A 20601-nucleotide genomic window follows, 5' to 3' on the forward strand; every position below is an offset into this window, starting at 1 on the left:
ATGATCACTGCATACCCCACTGCATCTATTTCAATTTCGTTTGAAACCTTTCATACCAAACCAAAATAGGGACTTGCCGTATTCTCAGCAGGGGTCACTCTTTAATCTCTGCAGGGGGTAACTTATCTACCTCGCCATTCTAACTCGCTTTGCCCATTTTGAACTCGCCGTTAAACTGTCCCCAAATTATAACAACAAGAACGGCAATAACAACAATAATAACAATTACACACAACCATATCCCGGAGTGGTAAAGAATAAGCAAGTTAAACCCATACCACAGAGATTAGCTTTTTGTCAATTACCCCCACCCCACCCCACATCCAGTAAACTAAAGGCGAGTTACGACAAGACCATCAAGTACCACCGGCGAGTTACGGCAACACCATCAAGCCCCGCGAGCGAGTTACGGCAACCCCATCAAATCCCGCGAGCGAGTTACAGCAACACCATCAAGAAGAAGTAGGAAACTAAATAGGTCCGATACTATTCAGATCAGCGCACTGCAGGGTTTATTGTTCTATTGGTTGTCCGATTTGAGCGCTGACATTATTGTAAAATGTTGCCAATCAATATTCATGAGAGTGTACATTCAACGTCCAGTAAGACTGATTCACACAAGCATTATTTGTAAATTTCATTTACGAGTGGAAGTTTTGTGGCTCATCCGAGCTGCACTTCTTCAGCACTGAGTTGGAGTAGTACTGGATGACGTGCCGCTACTAGGGACACGTGATCTATATCTGGGCAATGAACCCAAACCTATTCGACCCGAGTACCTTCTTGTAGGCAGCTGGTAGGGAGTGGCACTCCCGGATTGAGGTCTGGTTCGGAGGCTGCGATGTACACCGCTTCCTTGACATCTCGCTGAAACCACATGGAGTCGCTGTCCAACACCTTGACCTCACCGGGGTCAAAGGAGTGGTTAGCAGCTTTCACATGTGACCTCCAACAGGCGAGAGCTCTCTTTTATGTTCGGAAATCCTTTTTTCAGAGAGGTCTTTCCGTCTCACCTATATAATTGTGATGGACAATATTTACATTGGATTAAGTAAATGGACTCCGTACGGTCCGGTGTCTTTACTTTGTCCTTGGGCGACACCACCATGCTCCTGGTGGTGTTCGACGGTTTGACGTGAACAGTTGTTACACCAGCATTCCTGATTTTTTCTGTTTATCGCTTCCGTCACGCCATGTTCGTAGGGTAACGAGACTTGTACTTTGGAGGGAGTGTCACTCCTGCGAGATTTGGGATCCCGTTTCTTGCTACTCGGCGCAGTCCATGTCCATTTGGTGTACCCGCATATGGACAGTGACTTCTTGACATGGTTTAGTTCTTTTTCAAGAAGAGTGCTGTCAGAGGTTTTTTGCGAGATGAGTAAGAGTTCTAATCACTCCTGGCTTGTGTTCCAATGGCTGGTGACAGGTGACTTGTGTTTGGCAGGTGTGAAATACATCTGACTGGGCGTATCAATTATGTAACGCATAAAGGCATTGACATCATCGAATGGCTGCTTATGAAAAAAAAATGCTTTGATCAGCTCGTAATCGGCGGGAATTGTTAGGCTTTTACCACTACGCCGAAAAGTAGACCCACGTTAAGAGTGATAAAGTTGACATGTATGGTCTATACTGTGCCTGTTAAATAAAGTAGATAAAGTGTAGGACTTCAAAAAAAATTATTTCAACTTTGTGATGTTTCTTGCGATATGTCACAAGTCGAGTCTCAAAATAAAATGTATTGATGTTAATCCGCGATGATATAAGGCCCGCCGATTACGATCTGATCAAACAATAGTGCTGTTATGTGTTTAGTCCCTACACTCACTGCAAAAATAGTGTTTAGAAAGTGAAGTGAAGGCAAGAATGTGTTTAGAAACGTTATGTTTAGAATATGGATGTCAGATGTTTAGAAATTGAACACCATCACTGACCAATGTTCAGAATTTTGACACATGCTGTTTAGCTTCTAAACGTGTTTACAAAGTGAAGGCAAAATTGTGTTTAGAAAAGTGTTTTTAAACACTTTTTTACTCTCCCTGTCATTCCCATCATTTTCCCTTATCTTTCTATCTATTTACTTCTCTTTGCTTTCTCTTCATTTCTTCCTCTTTCTCTCTTCCGCCAGGCTCCTCTTATTCTCCATATGCCCTCCTTCCCCTTCCTCCCTCATCCAATCCCAAGACTTATCACATGTGAAGCTGCCCCCCCCCATGCAGATGCTTAAATATGTTACATATATTAGTACGTTACCATTAAACAGTACTCTCTTAATGTAAAAGAGTAAAAATTCACTCTTTTAGAGTGAATTTTCACTCTTACAAAGAGTGACTCTAGGGACCAGTCCTTCAAGAGTGAAAATCACTCTTTGTAAAGAGTGAAAATATTTCACTCTCAAAAGAGTGCTTTCTCACTCACTCACTTACTCACTCAAACCCACTCTCAAAAGAGTGGAAATGAAATGACTCTCACTTCAAAAAAGTGGTAATTCACTCTTAATTGAGTGCAAACTAATCAATCTTTTTAGAGTGAATTATATTACTCTATTGTCACTCGAATAGGAGCCAATTTTACTCGATAAGAGTGAAAATCAGTTCACTACTGGCAGGGAGTGAAAAAAAATTTCACTCTTTTACATTTAGAGAGTACTATAGACACGTGGACCTGGCAGATCTTAATACATTCTGATTTGAAATCGACCAGCAAGAGCAGTCAATTGATTTAAATGAAGCGCCTAAAGTCATGTGGGTGATAACGAACTGTACATCGACGGCTAAAGTGGCCTTAATGAATTAATAATACATTAATTCTTTATGCAATAATTATAACATTATCGAATAAAGGTATTTACAAGTACCGTGCATCATCTTACACGCAAGCTTCCATTTCAACATTGTGCAATATTATCCCAAAATGTAATGTTTGTAGGTGTACGACCTATTGTTAGGAAATTATGGGGTACAAAAGGTCACGAGTCGATTTGCTTTTTTTTTCTTCAATTTATCTCAAATCTCAACTTATGTCCAATTTCATTCACCCGGTATATTTTTCTGGGACACGTTGTATTTCTTCCCGCTAGATGGAGCACTTTTCCTTTAGTTCTTCTCCAAGAAATTTAAAGGGTTGGGACGTCCCCCATAGAAAACTGTCGGGGCGTTTCCCCTCTGTCCACTCGCTTCCGCCACATATATTTAGAATCGTAATACTCAGTAATTCAGTTTAGATCTTCTTTTTTTTTGCATACAGTATCAGAATGCTACTCTAGGTCTGATCCACTTGGGCGTAAATATCGTGGTTCTGTTCATCAAACCAAAGAAGGCAAGGAATGCCAATACTGGACAGCACAATATCCCCACGACCACTTCCGTACACCAGAAAACTATCCGGACGCTGGTCTTGGTGGACACAACTATTGTCGTAATCCGTTAGGTCAGCCAGGTGGGCCGTGGTGTTACACTACAGATCCGCAAACTAGATGGGGATATTGTCCTGTGTATGAGTGCCCTATAGGTAAGTCCGTCTTGGGTTGGGTATTCCAGTTGAAATGCATACACCCATATGTCGTCCATTCAGGTAACGCCTTATGAAGTTCACACTCCGCTTAAGATTAAGCCGTGTGTTTCATTGGGGGTGTATTTTGAGGGTTCAGTGCAACAAAAACACATCTACATTAGCTCCCCTTGCTAATGATATGTATTAATACAATCAGTCGTGCTTATGCACGGTTGTTTGATGGCATGTAAAACTGATTCATTTTTAAGAAACGTTGAACAATGATGGCGCTTTTTATCGTGCCCACACGTATGCTGTAATACAGAGTATCCATCCCAACACGGCATTGACCGTACGGACCCGTATGGACACAATTATGATTTCATGCCTGGTTCTCTCTCTATACTCCACAGCTTGTCTGCTATGCTCTTTGCCCACTGCTTTCCAGTTTTGCTCCTTTCCCCTGTTTTGCATTCATGCATATCTTGGAGCAGTGGGAAATGTTTTCTCCATTGAGGACTTGGGAGCGACACGCCTGATTTCTGATTTTCGTGGTTTTTTTGTGTGTTTGTTGCTGCAGTTGCTCTATATTCATCAAGGCGTGTCGCTCTAGAGACTCTCAATATTGTGTTTAAATTTAATTCATCAGTGCTGGACACTTTTTTAATGTTGTACTTGCTGTACATGTATTTTGAATTTCTTGGTTTTAATAATGTATTTGGTAACTATTATATTTTTTTATATTTTGTTTTCAAATCATTGATATTATGTATTGTCATGTTGCTTGTATTTTATAGCCAATTTTGTTCGTAGCATATTTTAATGTATTTTCTGGCGCTTAGAGACCGCATCTGCGCGTATTAGTGCTCCATTTAGAATTATTATTATTATTATTATTATTATTATTATTATTACTATTACTATTACTATTACTATTACTATTACTATTACTATTACTATTATTATTATTATTATTATTATTATTATTATTATTATTATTATTATTATTATTATTATTATTATTATTATTATTATTATTATTATTATTATTATTATTATGGATTTCAGCTGGAACAGCCCAATCAGCAGAGAGAACAAATTGTTATTTCCTTGATAATACTTGGCTAAATCGTTTAGGCACGTACCAGAAACAAATTTGTTCGATCTTCGGATCGACCGGCGATGCTGCTTCGATGTTTGTTATTAATGAACTAACACCTAATTAATCATTAATTAATTAATGCTAAGTTTATATTGGGCAATGTTAATGCAGGCAAAGATTCATGTTATCACAATAAACAATACTCAATTGATTTCATAAATATTAAGGATCAACCAAGTATCGATGGCGGATTGAAAGATCGAACTTATTTGTTTCTATTGCCTATCATTTTAAAGGACTTATTTTGCGATCCCGCCTAACTAAGTGTACAACAGTAGCGTAGCCAGCGGTGGGGCAGAGTGCCCCCCCCCCTGATAAAAAATGAAAGAAAAAAATTGCCCCTCTGGCAAAAAATAAAAGAGCAAATCAGAAGGACAAAAGAAAAGAAAAGGGGCAAGGAGCCATTTTCTACCGAAATTATTCCGAAATTCAGCCCGATTATGGGCCAAAATAGTGTAAAATGCGAAATTTTTGCGCGCTACGCTCGCACATCGTCCGTGTTTTGTATGATGCGACTGTAATTTGTTCGTCTGTGCCCCAAAATTTTATTTTGCCCACCCCGCACATTATAAATATAAAGCCCATTTCCATCTTGATAATGGACAAAAATAGTGTAAAATACCAAATTTGTGCGCGCTACGCGCGCACATCGTCCGTGTATTGTATGTTGCAACTGTAATTTTTTCGTCTGTGCCCCCAAAATTGTATTTGCCCCCCCTTGACCAAAAAAGCTGGCTACGCCCCTGGTGTACAATCATCCCATTGACTTCGTCATGCTACCCAAGTCAGCTGTCTTGCAATGCCTCATTGATTGGGTTTTTTTATTTACTGTTTGCACATGTGTTTTCAGATCGTTGCACTGATTTCTGTACATCACACTATGACCCAGTCTGTGGTTCCGATGGTAGGACATACTCCAATAATTGTCAGCTTACCAAAGAAGCTTGCGAGTCTAACACAGGGGTGACTGCTGTACATGGAGGCGCATGTAGGGGTAAGTGTTATTTAGGACCGAAATCATGACATAATTATATAAACATCTAAAAAATTACCCCCTTAAATAATGGCCATTGTTCAAAAATGGGCTATTGTATTCCAAATCTGTAAAATGCGTTGAAAGCAGAATTTATTTCTGGATATTTTGACACCTCATTTGTAGCAATTGTCTAAATATTGACGTCGCAGCGTACATTTAAATCAATGTAACCCAAGATTTGAAAGTTGCAGTAAATTCTATTGATTTGTATTCAGTATAATAATTTCTAAAAAAAATGAAAAATCCAATATGGCCGCCGTTTCCACGGCAACCATCACTGATTTTACCCATTTTTCCAATTATGTTATCTTGTTCCACATTGTGATTTTTCCAATTATGTTATCTTGTTCCACATTGTGACCAAATATGAACATATCCTGACCATTATTTACATAAATCACTTCACCTGGCAAGCTTTACTTAGGTGAAGTTGGTCAAAATTTTTAAAAAAATTGAATAAATAAACGGTTCCTAGATATTTTTATCTAGTTTTTAAAAATTAATAAAAAAAAATTGTCCAAGAATTTGTTTTTGTTAGGTTGACCAAAAAATGTGCCCCCCCCCCCAAAAAAAACCGTTTGGGGGATTTTCTCTAAAAACGAGCATTTTGGCACATATTTGACCTCACAGATGAATAATTTATCAAGTCTTTACCATTCCAACATATTTAAGATTAAAAGTGATGGGAAATCGTAGAAACTTACCAATACTTTAGTTTTTTTTTGCTTTTCTGATCTGATATTGTTATCGCCATCGTGTTCAAATACAACTGTTCTATTGTACACTCTAATATATTAATGCTGTCTTAATGCCGATATAGACCAATTTTGTCGGAAAAATTCATATTCTTGGCCATTATGTTAAAAAATTAATTAAAAAAAAATTGCCCAAGAACTGGTTTTTGTTAGGTTGACCGAAAAAATGTGCCCCCCCAAAAAAAAACATTTTGGGGGGATTTTCTCCAAAAACGAGCATTTTGGCCCATATATGTGATGCGATCAAGCAAAATCAGTCGGAACTCGCAAATATTGATTTTGAGATATAGCCAAACAAAGGAAATATTTCCTTTTGTTTCCTCCTGTTTTGGGAACTCTTTAATTGCTCATATTTTCGGAACTGGTTGATCAATTTCAATGTGGTTTTCTGCAAAATCCAGCTTTGTAAATGCTTTTTACTATCCTATAAGAAACTGAAAATTTAATTTTTCCGAGTTCCGACTGATTTTGCTTGATCGCATCACATATGACCTCATAGATGAATTTATCAAGTCTTTACCATTCTAAATATGTATACTTTTATACAATTTAGACAGATAATTTAGCAGTTATGAGGCCCGAAAGTTCGAAAGTTTCCATAATTCCAGGGTTAAGACCCCCCTTAAAGGATAAGGAAAGAGATAGTCAATGAGATAAGACCCAAAGAGTAGCGACTTAAACTTGAACTGTGCGTAACGCTATTGTACAAGGTATCCCAATAAAAACAGAACCCTCGTTGCGCCCCTTCTCCTATTTCTGAAAAGTTGATCAAATGCATTTTGGTTTGTAAAGAAACATTAAATCGTTAGCAAATTATTTCAATCGGATATGCCCTCTTTAAGAAATATACCCGTTTTTCACTCTGTCCACGGATGAGGTTTGGCTACATCAAAGATTAACGTCATCAGCCCGTTAATTAATTTCGCTTCGAACGGGGGTAGGACCCGAACGAGGCCGAACTTTACCAACACAATTTATTATTTTTCACTGGAGAAATACGCATAAAAAATTGCAACGAGTGTCAACTTGTAATGTAATAATTAATCTCTTCGAATGGAGTTAAACTTGTTTTTGCAATAGATATGCCCTTTAAAGGATAAGGAAAGAGATAATAAATGAGATAAGACCCAAAGAGTAGCGACTTAAACTTGCACTGTGCGTAACGCTATCGTAAATCCGGCATCTTGAGTTGTTCCTCCATGCACATAAGGGGTGGTGCAATAATTATGTGTACCGCCGGGGGGGTGAATTATAGGGGGGCAAAGATTTTTGGCAGGCCAGAAGGGGGGCAAGCATTTTTGGCAGGTCAAAAGGAGGGGTCAAGCGATTTTTGGCAGGTCGAAAGGGGGGGGCAAGCAATTTTTGGCACAGATATTTTGGGTTTTTCTATATTACGCCCTAAAAAGGCGTAGGAAAACATTAGGAACACATTCAAATATGCAAAATTTCCTGGTCGCTGCGCTCGCATTATATGATAAGACAATTTCATGTTTTAAATTCGGGTTCCCCAAAATCGTGCACGGCCAAAGGGGGGGAAAGCCATTTTGGGCAGACCATTTTGAGAATTCACCCCCCAGGGCTACACATAATTATTGCACCACCCCTAATGTAGTGTAAAGAAGCTTGGGGTTACAAACAGCCACGATCTTTGAATCGAAGTTTGCTGTTATTTATATTATATTATTTTTCCTTTAAAATCCTCGAGTTTTTGCTAAATATTACAGAGATGACTATTTATAACTTATATAGCAAGTTAAGTCTACATAGCCTTAGAACAATCAGTAATTTCTACACAAAAGCCCCAAGTCAAGAATGCGTGCTATGGTTTACACGTAATTGAATGCGTATTCGACCTCTCTCTGCGCAGTGGTAGAGACATTTTGGATACAGCATAAAGCCGAATAGCTGTTAAAACGCGTTTTGAGGGATATATCGATTATTTCAGAACATGCAAATATTGCCAATAATTCGTGTACAATCACTTCTATAATATACATTACAAATGAGTGCTCACTAATGTTCTAAATTTTTAGAAGGACCTATGGAATGGTACCAAGATTTTCAAACGCCGTTTACTCAGAACAGCAATTTTGCGTATTCGGCACTCTGCCGTGTTCATAACGATATGTTTGTTGTAATTCAATGACCTTGACATTTTAAACATAAGTTTGATAATAGGGCATCACCAAGAGCGGTACGCTACTTCTGACTTTTCTGAGTTTGTCTTTTTCACTTCATATAACTCGAGTCCTTCCCCTGTGGTTGGTTGCTGAGCATTTGTTCGTGTTGACAGTGTTGGCAGTCTGTGACTTGTTCTCACGAAATGGGAGCAAAGTCGCAATTTGTAGTTTCAAGACCTTTCAATTGTTGAGTTGCTGTTCTTTGTTTGAAAACACCTGTAGCCGCTAGCACCAACCTAGTGTTTTGAGCGTCCAATTGTGCAAATAAAAGCCGCCTAACACCAAGAGAAGATTCAAGGACGAGAAGTACATCAAAGCATAGATACCGCATGTAGTTAATCCGATTATTATGTATTTTAAAAGGTGTAAAACCTTAAAAGGTGTAAAACGGGTGATGGAATGCAGTTTAGAATTTCCGCCAAGGCCGAATCATTTCACATTTTGAGTGCATTGTAGCCGACGGCTACCCAACTTAAGGCTGCTAGTCAGGTGTAGGAATGATGCGTGAATTTAGATTCGTCTATAGTCAGTGGTATGTCCTTTGCGAATAGGGACCTGATATATTGTACTCTGTATTCACTTATATCCCCATTCACAAAGGACATACCACTGCTCCAAGCATAGACTATCATATCAACTCATAGAAACGTCTGGAAACTCCCAACCTGCGACTTTACGCCAATTTCATGGTAGCAGGTCACACAATAAGTATGCAACATGCTTTGTTCTACCAAAGGAGTTATTACCATCGAGTTGGCTGAAACCGGTGACCAAATGATTTACATAATAATTATTTTATATACTTGTATGTCGTATTAATATCCTTTCAGGTGTAGGGGGCCTATGTCCAACCAATTGGGAATACGGCAATGGAAACTGCTACTTTATTAATAGATATGCAAATGTAAACTACGCTACAGCACGTTCAGAATGTAGACAAAAAGGCGGTGTCCTAACCAGCATCCAAAGCAGGGCAGAACAGAATTTGCTTAACGGTATGTCTAAATGGACTTTCTTGAGATTTGTTCATGTCTGTCTGCATGACAACTTGACAAGTACAGGTGGAGACGACGTGCATTGAATTCATCAACTACACACGTGGATGAATATTCATAAAGCTAATATAATTGACAAAAACGAAATTGGGCATTGCACTCAAGATTTTTGTGATGAACCTTGCCTTCATGGATGCCTTTGCAGATTATGCCCCCACTCCCCATAGAGAATATGTTTGTTGCTCTAAAAAGCTGGAAATCTTCATACTAAGAGCATGGAAAGTCTGAAAATGCAGGTAATAATATTGTGTTCAAGGGGTTGAGGAATAAGATTTGATCAGGGAAAAAATGGATTTCCATTAGCCATCCCAAAAATTTGCTGGAATTCTAGTAATGAGGAGCAAAAAGATTCTGGAATTCACAAATGAAAATTAGGCCTAGAAGAATATTATTTAAGATTACCAAAAAACTTGTATCGTAAAATTTAAGAAAAAACCTTGCATTCCACAAGGACTCAGAAGATTATAATCAAAAAACTTATATCCGATATCCTCTAGGGAGTGTGGGTGGGGGTGGGTGTTTGGGGGTAGGCCTAAGTTGTCTGGAAAAGCCCATTAAGTCCTTATTAATTGTAAAACTTTTTTCGGGCTTGTAACTTTTTAGAGTTTCATGCCCGACAGGCTTAAGTTATTTTTTATTTCTTCCGTGGTCTGCGCTGTGCGTATCGCGTACACTAGCGTAACATCGCGTACACAGGCGATAAACAATCACGCTGAGTGACCCAACTCGCCTTAAGCATACTCCTGCTATGGGCTATTCCAGTTGAAATCTACACTACCCCTGTGGAAGATTTTGGAAATATCGAACACAGAAGGAGTATGTTTTCAAATGTAATTGGTCAGGGTTAATTATTTTGAAACCCTTGTATTATGGCTTTACCTATGTCTTCCACAACTGGAGTGAGTATTTCAAATGGAAGTTACCTAATTGTTTATTATATTCAAAACTCATACTCCCTCTGTGGAAGACTTAAGCTAAATCTTCCACAGGGGTATGTGTAGATTTTAAATGGAAGCTTAATGTTATTATCCAAGTGCAGGATCACCGGTCACTGAAATATCGATCGTCTGACAATTCCATTTAGATTCCGCCAAAATTTTGGCAAACTGCTAACCTTAAGGGGGTACTACACCCCTGGCCAACTTTTTTTTTTTTTTTTTTTTTTATGTCTGAACTATGCAAGGCATTAACAGCTGCTATCGGTATGATAGCGCTGATGGGTTGGCGCCAAGATAGTTGTTACCCTCCCGTTTGAAGCTCAGCCGATTCTGGTTAGAGATAATTGGACCAGGTAGATCGTTCCAAAGGTGAGCTGAGGATGGAAGGAATGACCTCTGGTGGCTGACCAGGTTGGATCTTGGGATTTTGACAGCCTGGTCGTGGGATCTGACAGAACGCCGCAGACGAGGATCAATAATCATACGATCTGGTAACAGATGTTGAAGGAGTTCTGGAGCTTCGCCATAGAACATCCGATGAAATAGAGTGATGGCTCCCACTGCTCTTCTATGTCTCAGGTGCTGTATTTGATGGCTCTTTCCATCTGCTTCTGAGATGCCAATGATACGTACCGCTCTTCTCTGTATCGCATCAAGTTTGGACAGAGAAGTGGGTGGAGCACCCATCCATGCAGAGCTGGCATATTCCATCTTGGATCGGATCATAGTCTTGTATATCGTTGCTCTCTGAGAAGGGACAAGGTAGGGGGCCGCACGACGTAGGAGACCAAGACGTTGGCTAGCTGTTCTTGCCATCTTGTCCACTACAGGGGTCCATGACAGGTCTTTGTTAACAGTAAGACCAAGAAGGTCAACACTGTCTGCCTCTTCTAGAGTTGTTCCAAAAAAAGTGGAGGTTAGGGTGACTATATGAAGCATCTCTGCGGTTAGAAATAGTGGTGGTCTTGCACTTCGCAGCTCCAAACAGTACATTCCATGTGTTTGCCCATGTCTCTATTGCTTTGAGGTCTACATCAAGTGATATTGCTGCGCCAATTCTATCTTCCTTGGACTTGATGGATGACATCAGGGTTACATCATCAGCATATAAGATTGATGGATTTGTAAGTCCGGAGGTGATGTCATCGATGAAGATGATAAACAGAAGTGGTCCAAGGATGGAGCCTTGTGGGACACCAGCATTTATAGGCTTTTCAGTTGATGAAATCCCATTCAGTGAGACTCTCAGGGAACGATTGGTGAGGTAGTCCTTCAACCACTTCAGCAGCTTTCCAGTGAAACCCAGAGCAGATAGCTTTGCCAATAGGCCGGGGTGCCATACCCTGTCAAAAGCCTTACTGATGTCAAGGCAGGCAACTCTACTTTCTTCTCTGTCATTGATGGAGTTTGATAGCCGCTGGGAGACATATGTTAGGGCATCGGAAGTGGAATGGCCAGCCCTGAAACCAAATTGCTGCTTAGATATTAGCTGATGTGAGTCTAGGTGGCGCCACATAGCTTCATATATCAGTCTCTCCATGACTTTAGACAGTGTTGACAGTAGGGATATAGGGCGATAGTTGCTGGGAGAATGCCTGTCCCCTTTCTTGTGGCATGGGATGACATTAGCAACCTTCCACTGGTTCGGCACATGACCTTTATCAAAGCAAAGTTGGAAGAGACGAGCAAGTGGGGTAGCAAGCTCAGGGGCAGCGGTTCTAAGAACAATGGATGGGATACCATCTGGTCCAGAAGCTTTGTTGATGTCGAGTTTCTTCAGCTGCTTACTGACTTGCTTTGGCCAGAATACAATGTTGCCGCACTTGGAAGCAGTCTTGTTTGGAATGTTGGGGACTGGCTTACAGTTCTCAGCATGAGGGATGGTTGATTTCTCACTGAAGAATGTTGCAAAGCACTCAGCTTTAGCCTCTGATGTTATGTAGGTGTTGCCATCAGATTTGAGGACTGGTATTTCACTCTTGCCCCCTTTGTGCATATTTTTGCATTTTTCTCAAAAATTATAACACATTGGTGACAAGTAAGATATGTATTTTATAGGGCAAGGACTACAACTACTGCACTGAAAATTCAGCAACTCAAGGCAAGTAGTTATTGATTTATTGATCAAATACTGGTTTTCCCTCCTTTTTGACTGTAACTCCACAACTGTTGTCTGTGCTGAAATAAAATTTCTAGTGCAGTAGTTGTAGTCCTTGCCCCTATAATATACACTAAGCCAAAAAAGAAACTTATAATTTTCACAAGGTCGTATCTTAAAATCCTGTCGATCAAAATTAACGAAAATTACACACAGGATTGCCTCAATACTCTACTCTAAACACATATCAGTAACCAAGCAGTTGTCCAACTGACACAATAGCAAAATGCACTGATATGGAACAGCTTCCTGGACCACATTCACAGCCCTATTGGCACCTAGCAAACGAAATCTGTGAGAATGACATCTTGAATCACAGGTCACAAACTTACTAACAGATACAAACAGATCACCAACTTACCAGGATCATCATGTCACATGTCCAAACAAATAATGAAGTCCTTTAGTAACGGTCCACCGTGTCCACCGTGCGCTTGCACGCATGCTGTGCACCTGCTTCTCATGCTTCCAACCAAGTTCCTGATGATATCCTGGGGAAGATTGCCACATGCTTCCCGTTACTAAAGGACTTCATTATTTGTTTGGACATATGACATGATGATCCTGGTAGGTTTGTTTGTTTTGACACTCTTTAATGTTTTTAACTTAATGTTGTTAAAATTGTTGGCTGTGACCTGTGATTCAAGATGCCATTCTCACAGATTTCTTTTGCTGGGTGCCAATAGGGCTGCGAACGTGGTCTAGGAAGTTGTTCCATATCAGTGCATTTTGCGGTTGTGTCAGTTGGCCAACTGATTGGTTACTGACATGTGTTTAGAGTAGAGTATTGAGGCAATCCTGTGTGTAATTTTAGTTAATTTTGATGGACAGGATTTTAAGATTTGACCTTGTGAAAAATTATAAGTTTGAATTTCTTTTTTGGCTTAGTGTACATATCTTACTTGCCATATAGTGGATTAATGAAAATGTATGCAAAATATGCAAATACGCTTATTAATATCCATAAATATGCAAATAATATAAAAAAACTGAGCAAATATATAAAACTATACAGCACAGCCAGCCACCCGGACAGACGACCATTTAGATGATAACAAAAGCCCTATATATATGTGGGAGCCAAATATTTTTCGAGCTTATTAATTCGGGCAAATTTTTGTTTGTTTGGACAGAGTTGACGGGGAATATAGACAACTGGTTATGGATAGGTTTGAATGACATTGTCTGGGAGGGACATTTCCGTTGGGAAGACGGTTCACTGGTAAGTCCATGATCATGTTCCGTGTATAAAAGAGTCAAAGCTTTAAAAGGTCATCAAGTTAGGAGTCATTTCCGAAATTCGGTCAAATCTCTTCCGATTTGCCGTGACTTGCGCATAATGCAACTGGTTATGGATAGGTTTGAATGACATTGACTGGGAGGGACATTTCAGTTTAAGTTATGCGCAAAAGGTAGAATTTTAAAAGTGATAAATTTTGTTGTTTTCTCCTTCAAGGCGATTTCCGCTGCCTATTGTTGCAGGTTCATTCCAGCTACAGATTAATGCTCACTCCACTGTATTCAATATCTTCGTGCTTTGAGGGAAAGGTCAATGTCAATTTTTGTCACTTTGGAAAAAGTCTGTTTTATTCAAATTACTATAAGTTGGTAAAATGAAGTCGTATTGTGCCGAATGAGGTATCAAATTACGCAAAACAAAATTCTTCATCTATGACTACTTTATTTTGTAATTTAGTATTAGTGTCTTTAAGAAAATGGCTTTTGTTTTACGTGTTGGGATATTTTTTGTGCGCAGTATAATTTATATCGTCAATGGGCGGCAAAAACCTCCTAGTAAGTCAAATGCAAAACCCCATGTAAGGCCCCATTTACACAAACCGCACATGTGCAATTTTGATCATTTTTTTTTTATGTCAGCTTGCACAAAATGCCCCAACTGCATTCGACCTTTAACTACATAATGAGATTTTTTCCCGCCCAGCGACGATTTTCAAAACCAACTAATGCAGTGTTTTTTATTTGACATTATTTCAGTACGGACATTTCAGGAACTGGAACCCACCAAACCCCGATGATTGGTTCAATGAGGATTGTGTACATATGTTAACTGGTGATAACAATGGTCTCTGGAATGATTTGTCATGTGAAAGTACAGAGGGATACATCTGCAAAAAAAAATTATAAATTCAATTCAATAATTCATTCCAGATTATCAGTTCTCCTATTTTGTTTATTAATATATCACATTTTCCACAATGCATTTTTTCGGCTTCAGTTTTCTGTGCTTGAAGGCTGTGCAGTTCAACTTCGATCATTAGTAACAAAAAATACATGAACAGAGCACATCCTAATCTTGCAAATTATAGTACTTTATTGACTAACATCCCTGTTTAGCCAGTCTTTTCTCAACATGAAAATGGCATGTTTTGCAGGGTGTCTGTATAAAGAAATGGGGAGTCTAATCTGTTTACACATAGATTTTAAATGGTTTACATGAGGTTATTAGATAGCAGCACGTGGCGTAGCGATGAGAGGGGTCAGAGTGGGGCACGTACCTTGGGCGCCACCTTAGGGTGCAACGAACTGACCGATTCAGCATCATTACTTTCCCTCCAAGCGATGAAAGTCAAAAAATGTCAGCAGAAATACTCATTTGAAAGATAAATTTAAGACCGAAAATCACTGAACTTCATACCAAATAAATTATCGCGCGATCAGCGAGTAATTGCTTCAAAACCCCTATAGCTACGCCACTGGATGGCAGTTGGAACAATATTATACATTGGAGCAGTGACATTTTGACTTAATTTCTATGCAAAATATTTTGCAAAACGAAAGTACCCGACATTTATCCTAATATTGAAACGAATTTCATATTCATGATAGTCTGGACAAAATTTCAAAAATTCAGCTTTCATAAGGCATTTGTTAGTAAAAGTTGATAACCTGGGTATCCTTACTACTGTCTGTTCAATTAGCTTAGATTCTTGAATTTTTAAGATAATTGAAAAAATAAAAAATTGTGGTCAAAGTCATCAAAGAAAAGTGTTAGCACAGCCTTAGACCTAACGTGATTTATACTTTTCAAATTCTAAAGTTCAATTTAAAACCCCATTTCTTTTCAATTTTGGTCTTTTCCCGCGATATTTGTATAAAAAGCCGTCGAACGTCGGGTACCATAAACTTTTTGGAATCAATCCATTAAGAGCAATGGGGACAAATGTCACAATGCGCAGAGATGGTATTTATTCGACCATCCGCATCAGGAGTATTGTCCAGCTAAATATTTGCCAGTATGCCTAATTTGTGTTGAAACCCTACTATACGTTATTATTATATAGGCCCAGCTTATATAAATACATTCCTTGTGTATTTATTTATTTATTTATTTATTTATTTATTTATTTATTTATTTATTTATTTATTTATTTATTTATTTATTTATTTATTTATTTTTTTATTGTGCGAATGGGTCTGAGAATGGGTCTGAGAAGGTGTAGGCCTATAATAGGCCTATTATAAAACTACACATTTATTTTCAATTTGTTATTTCGTTTTGTTTGTTGAATACAAACTGAAAAAACTGTGAAACAAAAGAACTTTTATACAAGAAAATCAGGTTACAGAAAACATTTCTTGTAAAGTTACTGTATCTGAAAATGTCAAGCGAATGCTGATATTCTTGGGAAGGAATGGTGGTATTAAACAAAACTCAATTTACATTGTAAACCAGTTGAAATGAGAACGAAATCCATAATTTTAATGTCCTTGTTTAGGAAAAATAATGCTCAGAATAATGTTATGCATAAAACGTACTCGCGCCATATAATTTCGTGTAACAAAAACCGGTGGACCATCATCACCTATAGAACCTATCCAATAACCGGAACGGTATAACAATTGAAATGGCAGGACAGATTGGTGGACAGATTGTTTTGCTAAATTGGATAGGGTCTATGCCCTAGGTTGAGAATGGACCGTCCCACTCGATTTGTAAAAAGATCGCGAACCCTTTCGGTGGACCCAAGTAACTGCCCAAAATGAGGCAAAATTGAAAAGAAATGGGGTTTTAAATTGAACTTGGGAATTTGAAAAGTATAAATCACGTTAGGTCTAAGGCTGTGCTAACACTTTTCTTTGATGACTTTGGCCACAAGTTTTTATTTTTCCAAATATCTTAAAAATTCAAGAATCTAAGCTAATTGAACAGACAGTAATTTGGACCTGCTGAATCCAAAAAGGTGGCGAGCAAGCGTTATTTTGAGTCTATGGCCATCAAAATGACCTCATGGAGTTATATGCAGGGGCAACAATTAAACATACCCCGATTTCCCTCGTTAGCATCTAAAATTATCCGTTTGGTATTATTTTGTGCGTGTACGACCTTTGGTTGCAGAGTTATATGCCAAAAGGTATCGAAGGTCAATTTTCAAGTTGTACAGGGGTCAAAAATTAAAGTTGCTTCAATTTTCATGAAATTTGTACCAAATAGTTTGTCTAGCCTCAGGCAGTGAGAAAAAAAAAGGTTTCCAATATCTGTGATGTATATAGTCAATATATCTACCTCGAGTCACCGGCACTAGCTTTGAAGTTCAGCGTGTTCTGCGTTAGCTTAGCGTTAGCTTAGCGTTACTTATTGGTGCGTGTACATACTTTTACGCGCGCGATTAACGTGCCGAATAATGTACAAGCAAGAAACCACGCTGAACTTCAAAGTAAGATATGTATATTATATGGGAAAGGACTACAACTGCTGCACTGAAAATTCAGCAACTCAAGGCAAGTAGTTATTGATTTATTGATCAAATGTTGGTTCTCCCTCATTTTTGACTGTAACTCCACAACTGTTGTCTGTGCTGAAATCAAATTTCCAGTGCAGTAGTTGTAGTCCTTGCCCCTATAATATACATATCTTACTTGTCACCAATGCGCTATAATTGTTGAGAAAAATACAAAAATAGGCACAAAATTTGGCAGGGGTGTAGTACCCCCTTAATAAAAATATTGATGTCCGATCTGCACAAAACATGCTCTAGTCATTTCCTAATTGCAAAATAAATAAATGTCAAATAATATTTAATAAAATGACTATATGACAAAAAATACGTGTCTTAAATATATTTTGCTTTTGTGAGACTTTAATTATAAATAAATATAATCATGATAAAGCGGAAAACAGATAAATTTTTGATACTTTATAGAATATTTTCATTACAGGTTCTGTGAGTCGGCAAACAAAGTTCGTATATAGTACCTGATCCAGAAAATGCACTTAGGTCTGGGTGCTTAATCTCGCCGATAAAGTCTGCGGCGTGCTCGCAACCCAAGACGCAGACCCAAGCCGATGCGCCTATGCTGAGAAATAAAATACTGTTGCGATATGCACTAACAAAATGTGTGTCTGCTCGATGAAAAGCCATGTTCAGTCACCCGTTCATCGGCTTGATCGGCCCAACTCCTACATTTCTCGCAACCGGCTTATAACACTTGACAACAATACTCTTACAAATTAGTGTCCTTGAGTGCGTTGATTCTTTGCCGGATTATATCGACTGATCCGCAAATTGCTCACGGTGAGTAAACTCAAGTACGTACTACAATAAACATTAATATAAAGGTTTTGAGTAATGAATGGCAAACCGCAGAGCAAGAAGATGGCAAGATGTTGCGAACTCGATGCCCATAACTGCTCGCGAATTCGCAACCAGGTATATGGCTATACTATATTAATTCATCGGCGTGCTGCGGCTTGAAACTGCAAGACGCAGTAGAGCCATCGAAATGCTGCGAGACGACGCAGAGGTAATCGGCGAGATTGAGCACCGGGTCCTTACTTACGTTTCAGCAAACACTGTTGCCTTTGTTAATACTTGACGATGAGTGATTCCTACTAGTTGATTTACTATCTTGAGATTTTCTTGATCCCAGTTTTAGTAGGAATCGCTCATCATCAAGTGTTGACAAAGGTAACAGTGTTTGCTGAAACGTACACAAGTACGTGCATTTTCTGGACCAGATACTACGTTCTTTAATGCGTTTATTCCGCCGATCCTGATTATTTTGTTCAACCAGAGTATCTTATATTTTTAGGTGTTGAAATACAGGGATGAAACTCCATACGTAAGGAGCGAGGTCATGCAACCAAGGTTGAAATTGGCCGTAAAAGTGACGTAATTAATCGGATTAACTACCACAGCAATGGATGAATACAATTTTCAATATATCGCCCTGAACTATACCATTCACTCGGTACCTAAGCATTGAACCATGGATGTCAAAGAACAGGGATAAAGACCTGTAATTTTATAGAATATGCATATCATGCTGATCACTCGCACCTGTTAGAGTGTAATCTGCTTGTAGTGCAGGGGGATTTATTCAAAAATTGTATTCATCTATATTGCTATGGTAGTAAATCCGATTATTACGTCACTTCTACGGCGAATAACATGCATTGAAATCGGACCACCTTTAATAGTGGAAAATGAAAATGATGAAATTAGGGATTGGTCATTATTAATCCTCTGAGGTAATGTATTTGTGATCTACTTTTATTTACATGTATTTATTTTTAATATTGCAACAGTGACTTTTAGTTCCAATAATACGATAATTAGTTCATGAAAGGTATTTACTGTCCTTCTTTAACTCATCTGCACATGAGAGAACTGGGGAATAAAGGGCATCGTTTAAGGCCAATGTGTGAATTATTGTACTACCGTAAAGAATCGATAATAAGCATATGTGCTAATAACGAGTTGCTCGGACAAGAATGAATTTTTAGTGTAGTTTTTTCTTTTAATATACCAATTTCTGAAGCACAGATATTATAAAATAAAGTTTAATAAACTACCCTAAAAATTCGAACTTGTCTGAGCAACTCGTTAGTAGGCACACATGCTTATTAACGAATATTAACGCGACGGGTACCCAACTATCCCACCCGTGTAACACGTAGACAAAAGAATGATGACAGTTTACAACACAAAAGAATCTAACATCAAATTTTAAGCGGGTTTAATCCACTCACAACACCTGCTTGGTGCATGGGGGTACCCAAATATGGCCGGCCAAATCCTGACCATGACTTGACTCGTTGGATTCATCTATACAGAAAAGGATAGGAACTCTGTCGATATATTTCATCAAATTTACGTATTAATTGAATTGCAAATTTGTTACACATGTTGCAATTCCGAATTTGTCATATGTTATCAAAAACAACATTTTGAAAGTACCCAGCAAACACAAAAACGTTTTTAAAACGTTTTAAATAAGTTATATTTTGGGTTTTGGTTTAGGTAAAAACGTTTTCATAACATTAAAATGTCGGGTTATATAAAGGTAATGAAATCGTTTTAAAACGTTTTGTATGAAAACACACTACAACAATATTTTTAAAATGTTTTCGAAATGTCATTGTAAACTATTTTTGCAAACATTTTTGGCCAAATATTTTGTCAATACTTAAATAACATTATGTTAAAATATTTGCACCAGGCAAACACAGAAATGTTCTTAAAATGTTTTTACAAAACGTTTTAATAACATTTAAATGTCGGGTTATATAAAGGTCATGAAAACATTTTAAAAACGTTATTGTAAATATTTTGGGCAAATATTTTTTGCAAAATATTATTTCAACCCCAAAATAACATTCTGTTTAGAATGATTTGCACCAAGTTTTCAAAAATGTTTTTGGAATGTTATCAATACGTTTTTATACCATTTATATAACCCGACATTTAAATGTTTTCTGTAAAACATTTGTGTTTGCTGTGCAGTAAATTACGAACAAATGTTTTTTAATGTTATAAAAACGTTTTATACCATTAATGCACCCTTTATATAACCCGACATTTAA

General features: G+C 38.1%; 1 protein-coding gene across 1 annotated transcript in view; it reads left to right on the forward strand.

Moving 5' to 3' along the window:
- The window catches only part of LOC140146355 (plasminogen-like), a 40112-nt gene extending 20699 nt beyond the window's left edge, over nucleotides 1-19413 (forward strand). The window contains exons 4-8 of the mRNA XM_072168173.1: nucleotides 3247-3510; nucleotides 5505-5648; nucleotides 9456-9620; nucleotides 13910-13998; nucleotides 14772-19413. Of these exons, the coding sequence (XP_072024274.1) occupies nucleotides 3247-3510; nucleotides 5505-5648; nucleotides 9456-9620; nucleotides 13910-13998; nucleotides 14772-14921 (812 nt within the window). The 3' untranslated portion in view covers nucleotides 14922-19413. The remainder of the gene's footprint in view (nucleotides 1-3246; nucleotides 3511-5504; nucleotides 5649-9455; nucleotides 9621-13909; nucleotides 13999-14771) is intronic.
- Nucleotides 19414-20601: the final 1188 nt, after the last annotated feature.

This window comes from Amphiura filiformis, chromosome 2 (assembly GCF_039555335.1).
Source record: "Amphiura filiformis chromosome 2, Afil_fr2py, whole genome shotgun sequence".
NCBI classification, from domain to species: domain Eukaryota; kingdom Metazoa; phylum Echinodermata; class Ophiuroidea; order Amphilepidida; family Amphiuridae; genus Amphiura; species Amphiura filiformis.